Here is a 14,041-nt window from a genome sequence, read left to right on the forward strand (position 1 = left end):
TCTTGACCGTTGACACAAGGACTTCTGTCGAGTTATAGAAAAAAAAAAAAACATTTGAGCCTAAGACCTTATTCCCTTTGTACAATAATTCAGGTACATGTTTCATTTAGAAAATTTTTGATGGTTTTTTTCGCTGCCAATTCCCCTTCCTTCTCCCTTTCCAAAGACCTTCCCAGTATCCGTCTACGCTGCTCCATGCAAAACAAAATCACAGACCCCTTGAGCAGGATCTGCTCCTTGAACGCCTGATAGATATGATCCCCCAGTCCCAGTATAATGAGAGCCTGTAAAAATTGAAGAAAAACAAACAAACAAGGAAAAAAAAAAAAAAAGACAAGACAGTTATAAAAAGGACCAACAATTGTAGCAATAATGAAAGAAAAATTCGCAAATAAGACGCCCCATACAATGACGAGATGCTGCCATAAAGGTGTTGGCGCTCATAAACGTTGCTCAAAATCCCCAAATTTCAAGGGTAATGTACAGTAAGTGTCGCTTCTGCGCGAACATGGTGTGCTCGTAACGAGAAGAAAAAGAATATAAAAAGTAAAAAAAAGAAGCATGTGGATCGTGGCGGCAAAATGCAAAAAGAAAAATGGTGTTCAAAGTCTGGGTATCATGAGCCCCTCTCCTTTCTTTTTTTTAAAGGGGGGCTCGGAGCGGCGCCTTTAAAAATCCAATGCTCCAAATAAAATAACTGAAGCGCCAGTCTCTTTGTGACGCGATGAATGGAAGTAGCCCAACAATTTTTGTTTTCCTCAAGGAAAGACGGTCGAAATCTGTGTCGTCGATATAAGTAGCTGTTGATGTAAGATGTTTTTGCGTTGATGTGTTTCAAGTGGTGGTTAATCCAAGCTGAGGACCAGAGCCACACGTAGCTGATGTGTAGTTGTAAAAGGGGATAGTCTATTTCTTTCCTCGGCTTCCCGTCGCTGTGATCTTGCTGGTGCTCATCAAGTCACCAATGTACTTTTGAAGAAATTTGTTGTTGTTGTCAAGCTTATCGTGCTCCTGCTGTACCGCTTCGATGCGGTTGAAGATTGTGAGGAGGGATTCTTGCAAAGCCTTGGCATGCCTATAGTCCGTGTTGGTTAGTGCCATATCTAATTGTCTACGTGGTTAGTATGCACTCACTTCTTTAGCTCCTCGCGCGCCTCCGCACCCATCTTGTCAATGTCCTCGTTGGTCCTTCGCGGGCTCATGGGTCGAATGATTTCAGGCTCAAATTGAGAGCTATCGCGAGGGCCGGGGCGAGTAGGAATGGGCTGGTGGATAACAGACTCGTTCTGGTCGGAGGGAGTTGTGGATGCAGACGAGTCTGAGCGCTCGATGGGGTAGGCATGGCTGGTAACGCCAGCAGAGTGGTTATCGTGTTCGTCGGACATGGTGTAATGGTTGATGTGAAAAGAAATTATTATAAAAAAGACAGAAAGACCTCGTGTGGTGTACGAGTGTTGGAGGTCTGGTGCAGTTCTGTGTCTATTGTCGTCTAGTAGTCTGTAGTTGGTCTGGCAATGAGCCTTTTTTTTTTCTTCCTTGGCTGCTGTTTTGCTGCTCCCAATCTTATAATGCTCAACACAACTGCAGATACAGAATAGTCAAGCTGGTGAGGAGCTGTTGCTACCACGTGGATGCGAGAATAAAAGGAACCAAAGGCGGAGAGAAAAGAAGGCGGAACAGAACAACGTAGAAGCAAAGCGGCGAAATCAAGCTGCAAGAAAACAAGCTTCAATCAGCCGAGGCGGCAAGGTGAGGTGGTGCAAGGTTCTAAAAAAGGGCCGGGATGGCGGAGAAGAAGGTTTGTCGGTATTAACTCGTGTTTGGTGTTCGTGCGAACTCCTCGTGACAGTCAGACGGGCCCCTCGTTTACTCGGCGGCTCAGTCAGCGTGGAGTTGCGTCGATGCGTTGGCGAGAAGGGAAGGGAAGATTAGGCAACGCCGAGTGGCTGCGCTGTCTCGGGGTTCTGTCTTGTCTTGTATTGTATTGGACGATGAAGGAGGGTGGGAAGAAGCAAGCGAAGCTGGCGAGGCAGAAAATGCAGCGTCGACGGATGACGAGAAAAATCGGGTTCGTGCGCAGATGGGCCTGCTGCGTGGAGAAAATGATTCAGGAAAGCCGTGGCCTTTTTAGCGGTCAGCCCCCCGAAGGACAAGGTGATGATGATCTGCTATAGCGTCGGGCGATGGGACCAGTACCAGCAGAGCTCAGTGTCTCCTTGGGCTGGGGTCCTGTTTCCCAGTGTGTCAGGCTGAGAGGTGAGGGCAGATCTCCGAGCTATCGCTAGTTAATTAGCTGTGACCCAGTGTGGGCTTCTGTGTCGACTCTTACTATACCCGTTTGCTCGACCGGCCTGGCTAGTTGATTGACGATCCGCCAAAGCGCTTCTGAGCAGCTCGCGAATCGAGGGGAGAAGCTAGAAGGCAGAGAAGCAGAATCAAGGTTGGCGCTAGCATTCAAGGGTATTTTATTCTGGATATCCTGCAGCAGACCGCGATGCTTCTATTTCCGATTCTGCTCGGTCCCTTTTTCGTCTCCTGCTTCTTTGGTCGACTTGTGGGAGGTGAGGAGTGGGATCAACGGTTTTGACGTTTGACGTGATGGAACTCTGCCCTCGCCAATGTACCAGTTAGTATAAGAGTGCCAATATTCTGATATGCGCGTGTATCGGCAACAAGAGGGAAAAGATTCTCGGGCCCGCTGACAGGGACGTACTTGGCGATACAACACACACTGTCAAGGGATGAAGAGGAAAAAATCTATTCTTGACGGAGTATATGTAGCAACGAGTTTGGGAGCGAGAAAAGGGGAGTGAAGTGGTGGCTATGGGTGTGTATCTGGGCAGATAGCACGACTGCTGCTGGTGGTAGCGGCCGTATTACTGTAGTCCAGCACAGTTCGCAGAGTCACAGTCAAGGCGGTGAATTGGACGAATTTGGGAGGGGTGGGGGATGCCCACCATGACTGGGAAACAACGCGACCAGGGGCCTGAAGAGCTCCAACGACGAGGGTCACGACGAAAAGAGAGCGAGTTGGGCTTCCATGACCATGTCGATGGATGGGGAGGACCCTTTGGTCGAAATGAGTTACGCAAGAGACGCTTGTACTGGATACCCGGCCATGTTGCCACGGCAAGCGTGCGCGCACTGACATGTACTGACGTATTACAGCCGCGCTGCACCGGCTTGCATATACCCCGGGGTCGCTCTCTTGTACACCCTACGCCGGTAGCGCCCTGTGTAGGCACTTTCTGCAGTACTACGGTACTCCGTTCGCTGCCGGCGGTTCCTCCGAGCACGTTGTAGGTGTACAAGAGCGGCAGACAGGCAGACACGCTCTGCTGCTATACGCCCCTCTCATACCTCCCATACCACACATTACAGAGGCCTCGTGATAGGATACCGACGGGAGCAAATAGGAACAAGAAAAAAATTTCACAAAAAAAACGAAAAGAGACGGCGAGGGCGTGGGGGAAGTGCCAGATCAGCTCTCCTTTCGCAGCGGAAATCCGTTTGAACATGGATATCCCGGGCCCCTGCTCGCTGGGCCCTTTTTCCTACTCCCCGCGATATAGCGATGGACGATTTGAGAAGCGCATTGCAGCCCACCTAACTCGTAGTGCCTAGTGCTGTTTTTTAGCACTGCTAGCGCCTCTGTTTGAAGAAGTAACACCGCAGTGCCGAGCTAGAAGAGCACACGAGGGCCCTGTAGATGCCATTTTTTTCTTCTCTCGCGGTCAGCCACGATAGCGCTATTATGCAGCCCGCCTAGCTTATCGGCGCGAGCTGGAGACGAAGCAGCATTACCTAAGATTGTTGAAGATGATGATGAAGAGAAAGAGGGCCAGAGCTCGGCTTGGCCTAACCCGACTTCAGAAGGCCAAACGTTGGCTACGACATCAGTGGTAGCACAAGCAAAATTACAGGGCGAGACGCTCCGAAGCTACTGCTGCAGTTATCGCCGGTATTTGCCATGTGCTGGTACCAAGACCAAGACATGCGAGGTCGGCACTCATAATTTGAGAGCAGAGGCGATCAATACCAGTGACGCCATAGCAGAGCCCCCTTAAGAGGTGCCAGCAAAGACGCCCACTGCACGGAGTACCTAGCACAGTACCAGGCGGTACTGAGGGGTGGGCTGCATGGCGCGTGTCGCTGCGAGGAATCGGCCTCTCACACTGTATTTTCAGCAGAATACAGCACCCCGAATACAGTTTATAGCGGCTATATTGCACCGTATGACGGGTACCCGCCAGTAGCGGGCGGTAGCAGAGAAGCTCTGTTCAGCACGCACACCCTGGCCTCCTCTAAAACCCAATAACCCATGCCTCATCGTCAGTTTGCCAATGTACTTCTCCGAGTATCACCACCCTCCCCACTTATTATTATTTTGCAGTCAGTTTTTCACCTCTCCCGGCAGATTAGCTACCATTGATTTTGCTTTTGCTCGTGGGTCCTGTCTGGAAGGTCAACCTGCGAGGACGGTTGGACAGAGCAGAGGTGCTGCCATCCATTACGAGCTTTACAGTGATCGGCGCCCTCATGCGGCCCATATCGCAAGCGATTTACTCAGACCCCAGGCCAAGATGTTTCGCCTAGCAGCTTTTTGCCCTTTGCAACAGCAGCTCGAATCTTCCAATCCCGAATCCCGGCGTGATCCTGCTCGGCATGGCCTTTATTACCTGTGATACTGGCAACGGAAGAAGCGAGAAGAGGTGTTCCATCTGACTTGCGTCATTACTAATCTGGATGCCTCAGCGGATAGCCCACACGAGCTCCCTGTCACGAAATAGCTGCTGCTGCTAGCTCTACGGAGCGCTGCTCCGTAGCGTTTGGCAAATTTTCTCTGCTCTCCGCTTTGCACGACGCGATGCTCCGTAGGGGACACCAGTCAACCGCGGCGTCGCAGCCGGCGAAGCTACAGGCAGCCTATCCCACAAGGAAGGGGGTGAGCGGAGCCGTCTCTGCCTGCGGGATTGGACTGGCACTCGAAGGGACTGACTGATGGGCGATATCGTGAAGCGCCTCTCGCTCGTCCTCCGTCCAAGGTGCTCGACACCCCTGCTGTCACCCGGCTCTGATGCTTCGTCCAACGCTCTCGGAAACGAGCCTTGCCCGGACAGGCAATCTCCCAGAAAATGAGCTTGACGTCGGCCCCGCCTGATGTCATGGATCGTCCTCTTCTGGCCAACAGAAATGCTTCGAGCAGCCGCTCCACCAATCCCGCCCCAGCCGCTTTGATGGAGCGCCAAAGGTCTGCGTGACTCGCCAGCCCCTCGCGGCCGGTACGAGGTACTCCCTACTCGCCCTACAGTGCGCTATTTGCCCTCTCGCACTCGCCTTGGCTTCTAGTCACTGACGAAGCCTTCCTAGCCAGGAATAACGTCCGAAATCACGATATGCTTTGCCTTCATGCCAGAGATTCAGCTGCTCGCCCCGTCTCTATCGTGTTCGCCTCATCCGAGAGCTAAAAGTGATTGATGACAGGGCATGGCACAGCAGCTACGAGAAAAAAAAGCATTCACCTCGGTATCTTATCGTGAACCCTCTTTGTCGTTGTTCGTCATGATTCATGAGCCAGTCTCGTCTAAGCATCGTGTACGACAACACCTCATACAGCTACGGGGCACGACCACTATTTGCAATCAGATGCCTTGCCCGAGACACCTTCCCAAATCATTACCCAGAATTCTTACTGGGGGGGAGGGGGGGTGGTTTTGTGAAGGGCAAAGGTGCAAATAAAGAAAGAAAAAAATAAAGAAAAGAGGAAGAAAATCTGCGCGGCTCTTTGATGCCTGACAGCGTACACAATTATGCCTCATGGATCCCGGGCTGCCTGCCTAGCTGCCCATCATACGGTAAACTGCTTACAGCCTCTACTTTTTATTTCATGTGCATTATGGCGTTGGCACCCATGTTGTAAATGTTTACTTTGTCTGCCTGCTCTCATGATGTTGCCATGGCCTAGTTTCGCTTTTTTCGCTGCTAGCCCTGTCGTTGCTATCTCGTGCTAGCCGAGGGGCATTCTCTCCTGACACACAAAATGTCTGTCACGTCTCACTCCCGTGTTTATAGTCACAGCTTGACAACCAGCATTCTACGGATCGACAAGACAGCGAACCACTATTCCTAGCCAATATTTTTAGCCATGCAATATCATTGGCATCCAATCACGCAATCTCTTACCAAACGATAGAGTACAAACAGCAGTATCTTTCTATTCATGGCCTCCGGCGATCGGTCGCCTGCTATACACCCACCTTAGACAAAATCTCAGAACACTGGAGGCGCACCATGACTTATTTGCTTTGTTCCTGTTTCTCACCGAAAACCCAGCCCTTGTCGTCTTCCCGCCTATCAAACCCTAGACTTCCCCATGACAATGAGTACTTGTACACAGCTGGAGCCGTACAGGCATGGCATCCTTTTCGCCGGACAGGCCTCGTGACAACAGCCAGTCAATGTTGTGGAACCACACCTAAGAAGTCTTTGTTTCAGTGAGGCCGTTCAACCGCTCAGTGGCTTGAGTAATGGCTATGTAATAGCTATCGCCCATTCTTGCTAGCTTACTAAGTCGTCCTCCTTCAATTGTTGCCGTCTCTGTCCACCATAGACAAACATCTCGAAATTAATCTCATAACTCCTGTGAAACGAAATGTATAAGCTGTTTAATAAACCCTGATCCTGTTAAACTCGTGGCGCGACCGCCAAGGCTGCTTCGGCACCAGCTCGCCAGAGCCCTTGTGACTCTTACCAAGTAGTACTAGTTGCCGCAAAATGTCAATCTTCCTGGTGTCCGACCTAGTCGCCCGTGTGTAAAGTCAATAGTGTCTGGATGGCTCTCTTCCTTGACCATTTACAAGATCAAAGGCCAAACCTGGAGGTTTTATTCAACACTACGACAACGACTCATCTGCCGCGACCAACATCATGGTCCCCCTCAGCCACGTACGGCCCTTACTGGCTCTTGTTAGCGGTGGCGTCTGGGATAGGCTAGGTTCGACGCCATACTACGGGCCGTTCAAATCCATCGTGTAACACAAAACTCTCGTCGGTTGGCAATAAGAGGCCACCCCCCTCTTGGTTACTGGAGCGCTTTTCCCAGAGGCTGCGTGCATATGCCCACAGCTCTGCTATCCGCGATTGGCCTACAAGGTTGTGATGGAGAGGCACGAAGCATGCACGATGATAGCAGTCACACAGTTCGGCCACCAAGGAAGGGTTGCCATCAGCCAGTCAAGGGGTTCGGGTGTGAAGGGGTTCTTTGGCGCGTGACAATCTTTGTGCTTCACAGCCGCTCGCTACGGTCCTATCTGGTAAAAAGAATGGGAAGCGAGAGAAGAAGAGCATGTCCCTGCCAATTTGCCCCGTTCTTTACTCCTTCCAGCCATCGCCAGCACCCTTCATCCAGTTTACACTGACTAACTGTAGCTGATGCTTCTCGACAAACGTAACAGCATCAAAGGATCGTCTTTGAACAAATTCCTCGCCTCCAACGTCTTCTTTTGTAAGAGCCAAGCCATGGGGCTCTCGGAAGAGCAGGAATAGATACCGATGTGGTTTCGAACTTTGAATGACATCTCTCGTTTAGTAATTTGTCCAATAATGTCATTCATACAAAGCTAAAAATGGAATAGAAGAGAAGAGAAAAGAAGGCTATTTCAGACGATTGAGACATGATTGGGGCCGGATTATCAGTTCTCGGCAATGGAGGGACGCACACCAGTATCTACCGCATGATAGGGGCAGCAACCACAGCACAATCCACTCTCCTACATAACCACCCCTCACGATTACGGAGCCATGGAGCAGATAAATTGGCCCGGAGTGTAAAGAGGGGTGGATTGCAGCATGACAAGGGAAATGGGGTGGTGGAAGAGATGAAGCGAGAAGTGACTTACTCATCTTTAGGGCCTGGAGCAAGATATTCAGTGAGCACCGGCTTTGTCTGGGCAACGATGCCATCAGCCGAAGTCAATGGCTTCAACCCTGGCAGAACCCAATGACGCCAAAATGCAAACTTGGGGTCGTCTGGTGTGGGTGCGTCAGGGTCGAGTAGGAGTAGCATATAAGATGCGTCTCCCAATGAATCCCCAGCCTATATGTATACATGATAAGCCATCAGAACTCTAGCTTTTCTATCCAGCGCCTCATCTGAGCGATATAACCCGACTCAGATATGAAGTAAAAGACGCCGATGATGTTTTTCAAATTATACAAAGACTTACTTCAGCCTCAAAGGACACAAAGGGAGCTAGTTTAACCTCTCTCACTCGAAAAAGGTTGCCCAATTCGACATCCCGGCCATCGAATGATACGCCCAGCCGGGTAGTTGGCATAAATCCCCGAGGAATGAGCGCTTCCGCTGAGCCAGGTACAAGCTTGGCTACCGCCAGGGAACTTGTCAGCGCCTGAGCAAAGGCGCTTAGGGGTGCTGTTGTTCCCAACATGGCTCTTTTGTTTCGGGGCGGCGAGGGCTAAGGGTAAGCGAGAAGAGAGATGACCGGGAGGGACAAGATTCCGGGCTCCCGGGAGATTTGCGAGGGCTGTGTTGCGCCGAAAAAAGAAACAAGAGAGATGCCCGGAAATTTGATATCTGCGACTGTAGTAGCTGACCAAAGAAGAAAAAAAAAGAGATGCCGATTTTAGAAGTCTTGGGAGCAGGTGGGAGTTATTGCTTTGGCTGTAGCCGCGCGCTCCTCCCACATTTGAAGATGAGCGCTCTGTTTCATGGTTCTAGTCTTGGCGACTAATTTGACTGGTGGAATAATTGGCGGCACAATCAACTTCATCTGGGTGGGAATGCCAATTAATATTACTACGACACAATTTTCTCATGATGCGCACACATCAAATGCGCCGGAATTTCTATCATTAAGCGGCATGTGAAAGATGTGGTATTGCAAACCAGTGGGTTGGCTCATTTTCGAGCCGCTCCCAATAAAGCTCGTAAAAATTGACGTCTTTACCTATCCGGAATCGGTCCCGAATCTTACAAAGTCGATAAATTGCCAATTCCCGATAATATGGCATGTAGAGCATTATATCACTCTTACCCTTGTCTCACTCATTTTGCACTCAGAATCGAAGTAGAAGCATACTGTTTGTGATTGTGATGGCGGTGCTGATGCAACAAGGTTTTAAGTTTGCTGAAGGTTGTCAACTAGGGTTCAGCCTATAAATAGACCTTTTGTTTTACCTTTATGTCTTGAATGGGAAATCAATTCACATTCCATTGGGGTGTTACTAATGCTTGCGTTGTATGCTACATGCATAGCATGGCACGGGATGGAGAGACAAAGTATACGCACCGTGGCAGCGAGACGAGCCAACAGCCCAAAACACGAGTGTGCAAAGGGCGAGAACCGGGCGTTGCTGACTTGGAGCAGTAATTTATGTTTCACCTGGAGAAGATTGCGAGATACTAAGGAAAATTGATATCGGGGAACCGTGCGGAAGTTCCGGCGTAGACTCAATTTGATTCCCCCGCAGGATGTCAATATGCAATAAGCTTCGGAGTAGTATTACTTCAGGCGTTTTTACTTCCCAACTATCATCCAACGCCGGGTTCTCTCTCGCCCGATTTTGGTGTTGGTTCGATCTGGGGAACCCCGGTTATACGAGTGGAGACTGGATTAGTATCTCGAGGAACGTATGATGGGTTGTTGATTTGATTGGTTTTGATCTGGGGAAATATTGATCTGGGATTCCGGAACGAACATGGACGTTATTGCTCGGATACTACAAATTAATCCGTATGAGAATCGGGCTGGAGGATCGTGGGGTCGTGGACTGGGTTAATCCGGAGAACCCTCAGAGCAGCGATTGATAACATCACCGAAACGATTCATTGGTTCATCTACTCTTATGCTTTTATACGAAGGATACATATTAAGTACTACTAGGGTATTATCACTATATACTACCATTCATATGTGCTTTAGTACTTATACATTCAAGCATAGATTTCTTTAGTCGCATAATAGGAGCTTCATCAGGCATTAAAGACCGTCTCAACCTCGTAGCCGGCAAGCAAGATTCATCATTTACAAGTCCTCAAACTCGAATTTGACGAGTAACGTGCAGTCAGACTCTATACCCTGGAGATCGTTCATCCTGACAAAGGTCCATCCAACAGGAGCATACGACAGCCGCACCGTCGCAACGGCAAACTTTGGGTTCCTTGCCCAGCTGTCGTCGCTCTTGATGAGCATGCGCAGAAACACCAACTCATTGTCTTCATACTCCCACTCCAGGGTCTCGTCCCAGAGGGGATTCGTGGCATGTGGGTTCTCTCCGTGATGAAGGAACCCCAGTGTGTGGTGCTTGTAAGGCTCAGTCTTTCGCTTCGTCTCCTTGTCGCCCATGAGTGGGCTGTACAGCGAACACGTCAGGTAGGGCTTGATCGAGTCTCGCTCTCTGTCCTCGTGGAGAGGCACATCCGTGGCTCCAGCAACGTGGACGCGCAGCTTCTTCTTTCGACCCGTGCGAAGATCGCCGCTGCCGTTGGCTCGTAGCGCCGCCGGCTTGAGCACGTATCCGGGAGTGCCATTGAACAGGGCGTCGTTGAGCTGGACGCTGGTGGTGTACGTCTGCCAATTGAGCGCGCAGATCTGGGCGCCGACGCCCCAGTACTTTTCGGGATGCAGATTCGTCGACGAGATGCGCGTGCCCTTGGGGAAGACGCGCATCAGGTGCCGCGAGTTGTGGTGCGAGATCTGGACGGCGTGGTCCGGCAGGTGCTTGGACAAGCCAGACTCTGACACGTTGATGAGGTGGTGATGCGGGCCGTTGATCAGCTGTCCGGGATCGTACCAAGAGTTGTCCTTGGGTTTCACCGACTGAGCGTACACGCCCAGCTCCGCCAGCTCGGGGATGATGATTGTGGAGGACGACTGCTTCTTCTTCTCGTTGTACGCCTTGCGGGCCACCCTCTGCTGCTCCTCCTCGTCGTCGTCGTTGTCATCCCCGCTGTTGTTGCTGTCGGTGGCCTCATCGGGCAGATGGAACTCGACAATGACGGAAATTTTGGGACCGAGATCCTCCAAAGTGACATGTTCACCGCTCCCCTGCTGCTCGCGCGTGCCTTTGCGTCGAACCGGCTCGCTTATGAGGCGGTGACCAAAGACCTCCTTCATAATCTGCACGAGACGCAGCTGGCCGTGCGGGCCGCAGTGGTTTTCCAGCGATAACAGGATGGGCGATGCCGGATCGCCAGCCGTGCCCGCGGTGAAGGTGTCCGCCGCCTGCTCGCGGTCGTACACGTCGCGGATCGTCTCGCACACCGCGCGGAAGGGGATGTGCGATACCAGCGTAAAGCCATGGGTTACTTTGGGCTCATCTTCATTGTCCGAGTTGTCCCAGGCGTCGATTTCCACGCACCGCGAGCCCGTGGTCAGGGCCGTCTCGTACGCCGACGGGGACGACTTGCCGTACAACTGGTTGGCCAGCAGGTACGTGTTGTGGCTGGAGCTGACAAAGTACTCGGGCAGAGGGTACGTCGGGTCGATGAGCGACGGCGGCGCCTCGAAGCTGCGGCGGGCCAGCAGCTCTCGCAGGGCGGGCGTCAGTTCTTTGTCGTCTAGGCCGGCGTCGCGCTCAGAGAGAATCCTGTTCTCATGGATGAACGTCCGAAGAGCGCGGCTGATTCTGAGCTGGTCCTTTGCGGTGTCGGATCTGCGCGAGCTGCCGGCGGCAGGCGCCATGACATCGCCTTTGTCGTCATCGTCGAGTTTGTTTGAGTTGAAGGGGTTGAGCCCTGCCAGGCGGGATGTGATATCGGCCATGGTTGTCTTATTATGAGTGTGTGAACCCTGTTACGCAAAAGGTGGGATGAGCTGTTTGAGTGTAGCGCGAGTTGAGCTACCAAGCTATGCTGCAAGCTATGATGAGACCTGGAGCTCGATAACTTGAATCTTTCTTACTGATATCGCACTTTTGCACTCTTCAAGATGAACGAAACTAAAATAATACTGATAGACTCAACAGGTCTTTGAGAATTAAGTGCTCAAGAGTAAGTACAGCATTCAGTGTTGCATCAGGAGGTGATGGCTGAGTCTGAGCTTTATGGCGGGGTAACCTGATCCTAGCAAAGCCACACTCATCATCAGACCAGCGTTCATCATGCGCCGCCTGATCATGGCTTTTTTTATAGACCAACTGAAATGAATTTTTATTTGAATTGGAGCTGATAAATTGCTATTTAAATAGATGTATGTATAGATAAGCGTATAAACAAAGATATATGAAATAACTCGCTGAGAGGACAGAAATGCTCGGCATAGGGTAACCCGAAAATAGACGCTGGCTTACGCCAAATCTTGCGACAAAAAAGAAAACAGTATAACGACATGGTATAATGAAATCCAAAACGAGGGGATGAAAAAAACACGCTTCTAGAATTTATAAAGGACCCAGTTCTCCTTTCCGATGAAATCCTCATAACCTCCTTCTCCCATGGTGCAAATAATAGGCATGGTGAAATCCTTCTGCCCCAGCCATACCCAATAACCTTCTCGCTCTTTGGATGCTTTCAGCGGTCGCCAATGCCGCTCATTCTGTTTCAGGTGAGCTTGCTCTACCCGGTCCTTATTTTTGAGAGCTCGATCTCGTTGACCCATATATAGAGAGCTTGGAATGCCGAGCGAAAAGTCTTGAACGTTGGGCGGTAGCTCCAAGACAAAGTTGTCCACCGGATGCAGGATTTCGTCGGCTCGGTCGATATTGTTGTCCCAGGTGGTTCTACCGTCGACAGTTTTCGTCGGGAATATTCGTCCTTGCAGTGATATGTGCACTCTTCTTACGGCGGGAAACGTCCTCGGGATGGCGTTGAGGAATAAGTGGAAGCTTGCCATGTCCGATAGCGGGGGCTTGATAACTTCCGGATGGATGCTTGGGAACGGCGCAAAGTCCCATACGAGCTCTACGGATGTGATGCTAGATAGTCGCTGAGGGAGAAGAATGGAGCTGAGGCTGAGGATCATTTCCTTGCTGGCTGTGTGGAACGTGTTGGTTGAGTACAGGATATCGATACCCTCGACATATCTAGCAAACACACATCAGAAACCGGATACAGCGACAGTGAGATATCCAACTTACGCTTGGCGACAGCTGCGCAGCCATCCCATCGCTCCTATAAGACATTTCGACGGGAATTTGCCTGGCCAAGCTGAACACCTAATTTGCCATTGCGTCTGGCCATATCGACAGTAGTCTTCGCCGGCCTGAACTCCCTCGCCAAGAGGATACCCTGGTGGGTTTCGGTGACAGACGGAGCTTCTCCATGTCCACTCTTTCGGTCGCGAGTCGTCCATTCTGAGATTGTTTACACTGCAAGTGAGAGGATGCACATTGACATTCATATTGCCGTGAGCCCGGGGCTCTCTCTCCCTATTTAAGTCGTCGGCTTGTTTTTCTGGGGGCAACAGCGGGTGGTCGTAAATAAGATCCATGTGGACCGTTTGGCCTCCAAAAGCCTCTATGAGGATCTTGCGACGAATCTCCAAGGGCAGTTTGGTGAAGAAGGAGCTGTTTGCGGTGGCGGCACTGGCCGCAGACGTGAGGTCCTCACATGATGGCGTCGGGGTGAGGCGAGCTCGGCGCTGCGAGGGGAGCTTCGGATGCGGTGGTACGGGCAGAGCCTCCTTCAGTTTCGCAGACGAAGCCGATGGCGCTCGCTGCCTTCTATTGCTTCTTGCGACGCGCCGGCGCCGGAACCACGTTATGATGGCGTTCGGCATGGTGAATCTGTCAGATCGATCACCATCGCATTTTACCGCGATGGGAGGCGATCTTGCGATTTAATGACAGAGCAGAGACACGGCGCTTATGCTGAAACGGCAGACGTCTGCGCTATAACGGGCATGCCATGAGGAAATTAGGCTCCCCTGCATCATGTGCAGTTCATGCAATTCGCCTCTGATTAGGCGTCACATGTTTTGTTGTTCAGCTCGCACTCGCTTGCAGGGATTGGGTTTGCTTTTATGCATAGCGTTTTGGCTTTGGGGGAGAATACGCGTGATATGCACTGAGACTACCGCTTTTC

The 14,041-nt window shown here is 51.1% G+C and overlaps 4 protein-coding genes across 4 annotated transcripts; all 4 read right to left on the minus strand.

Annotated features, from left to right (window-relative positions):
* Window positions 1-506: 506 nt before the first annotated feature.
* On the minus strand, window positions 507-1,643 carry GGI43DRAFT_314089 (short coiled-coil protein). The gene is made up of 2 exons (XM_083201741.1): window positions 1,135-1,643; window positions 507-1,075 (listed from the first exon to the last, which is right to left on the minus strand). The coding sequence occupies exons 1-2, from the start codon at window positions 1,383-1,385 to the stop codon at window positions 907-909; spliced, it is 420 nt and encodes a 139-aa protein (XP_083062765.1). The 5' UTR covers window positions 1,386-1,643; the 3' UTR covers window positions 507-906.
* A 5,407-nt stretch (window positions 1,644-7,050) lies between these two features.
* GGI43DRAFT_314221 (phosphatidylethanolamine-binding protein) lies at window positions 7,051-8,587 on the minus strand. The gene is made up of 3 exons (XM_083201745.1): window positions 8,226-8,587; window positions 7,899-8,095; window positions 7,051-7,564 (listed from the first exon to the last, which is right to left on the minus strand). The coding sequence occupies exons 1-3, from the start codon at window positions 8,445-8,447 to the stop codon at window positions 7,372-7,374; spliced, it is 612 nt and encodes a 203-aa protein (XP_083062766.1). The 5' UTR covers window positions 8,448-8,587; the 3' UTR covers window positions 7,051-7,371.
* Window positions 8,588-9,566: 979 nt separating this feature from the next.
* Window positions 9,567-12,049, minus strand: GGI43DRAFT_314146 (PLC-like phosphodiesterase). The gene has a single exon (XM_083201743.1). It carries the CDS (start codon window positions 11,781-11,783, stop codon window positions 10,044-10,046), a length of 1,740 nt encoding a protein of 579 aa, XP_083062767.1. The 5' UTR covers window positions 11,784-12,049; the 3' UTR covers window positions 9,567-10,043.
* Window position 12,050: 1 nt separating this feature from the next.
* On the minus strand, window positions 12,051-13,927 carry GGI43DRAFT_314145 (uncharacterized protein). Its single transcript, XM_083201742.1, has 2 exons — window positions 13,096-13,927; window positions 12,051-13,041 (listed from the first exon to the last, which is right to left on the minus strand). Exons 1-2 carry the CDS (start codon window positions 13,734-13,736, stop codon window positions 12,393-12,395), a joined length of 1,290 nt encoding a protein of 429 aa, XP_083062768.1. The 5' UTR covers window positions 13,737-13,927; the 3' UTR covers window positions 12,051-12,392.
* Between the last annotated feature and the right edge of the window lie 114 nt (window positions 13,928-14,041).

The sequence above is a fragment of the Trichoderma evansii genome (assembly GCF_050947405.1).
Source record: "Trichoderma evansii strain SZMC 28006 chromosome Unknown GGI43scaffold_5, whole genome shotgun sequence".
Lineage (NCBI taxonomy): Eukaryota > Fungi > Ascomycota > Sordariomycetes > Hypocreales > Hypocreaceae > Trichoderma > Trichoderma evansii.

Bases quoted from the DNA above. Each gene is read 5' to 3' on its own strand.
- GGI43DRAFT_314089 (XM_083201741.1), bottom strand. From the start codon at position 1,385: ATGTCCGACGAACACGATAACCACTCTGCTGGCGTTACCAGCCATGCC. The intron at 1,076-1,134 runs GTGAGTGCATAC...CACGGACTATAG, and splicing joins GCGCGCGAGGAGCTAAAGAA to GCATGCCAAGGCTTTGCAAG.
- GGI43DRAFT_314221 (XM_083201745.1), bottom strand. From the start codon at position 8,447: ATGTTGGGAACAACAGCACCCCTAAGCGCCTTTGCTCAGGCGCTGACA. The intron at 8,096-8,225 runs GTAAGTCTTTGT...GTATACATATAG, and splicing joins TTGTGTCCTTTGAGGCTGAA to GCTGGGGATTCATTGGGAGA. The intron at 7,565-7,898 runs GTAAGTCACTTC...TGTCATTCAAAG, and splicing joins GCTCCAGGCCCTAAAGATGA to TTCGAAACCACATCGGTATC.
- GGI43DRAFT_314146 (XM_083201743.1), bottom strand. From the start codon at position 11,783: ATGGCCGATATCACATCCCGCCTGGCAGGGCTCAACCCCTTCAACTCA.
- GGI43DRAFT_314145 (XM_083201742.1), bottom strand. From the start codon at position 13,736: ATGCCGAACGCCATCATAACGTGGTTCCGGCGCCGGCGCGTCGCAAGA. The intron at 13,042-13,095 runs GTAAGTTGGATA...TGTGTTTGCTAG, and splicing joins CTGCGCAGCTGTCGCCAAGC to ATATGTCGAGGGTATCGATA.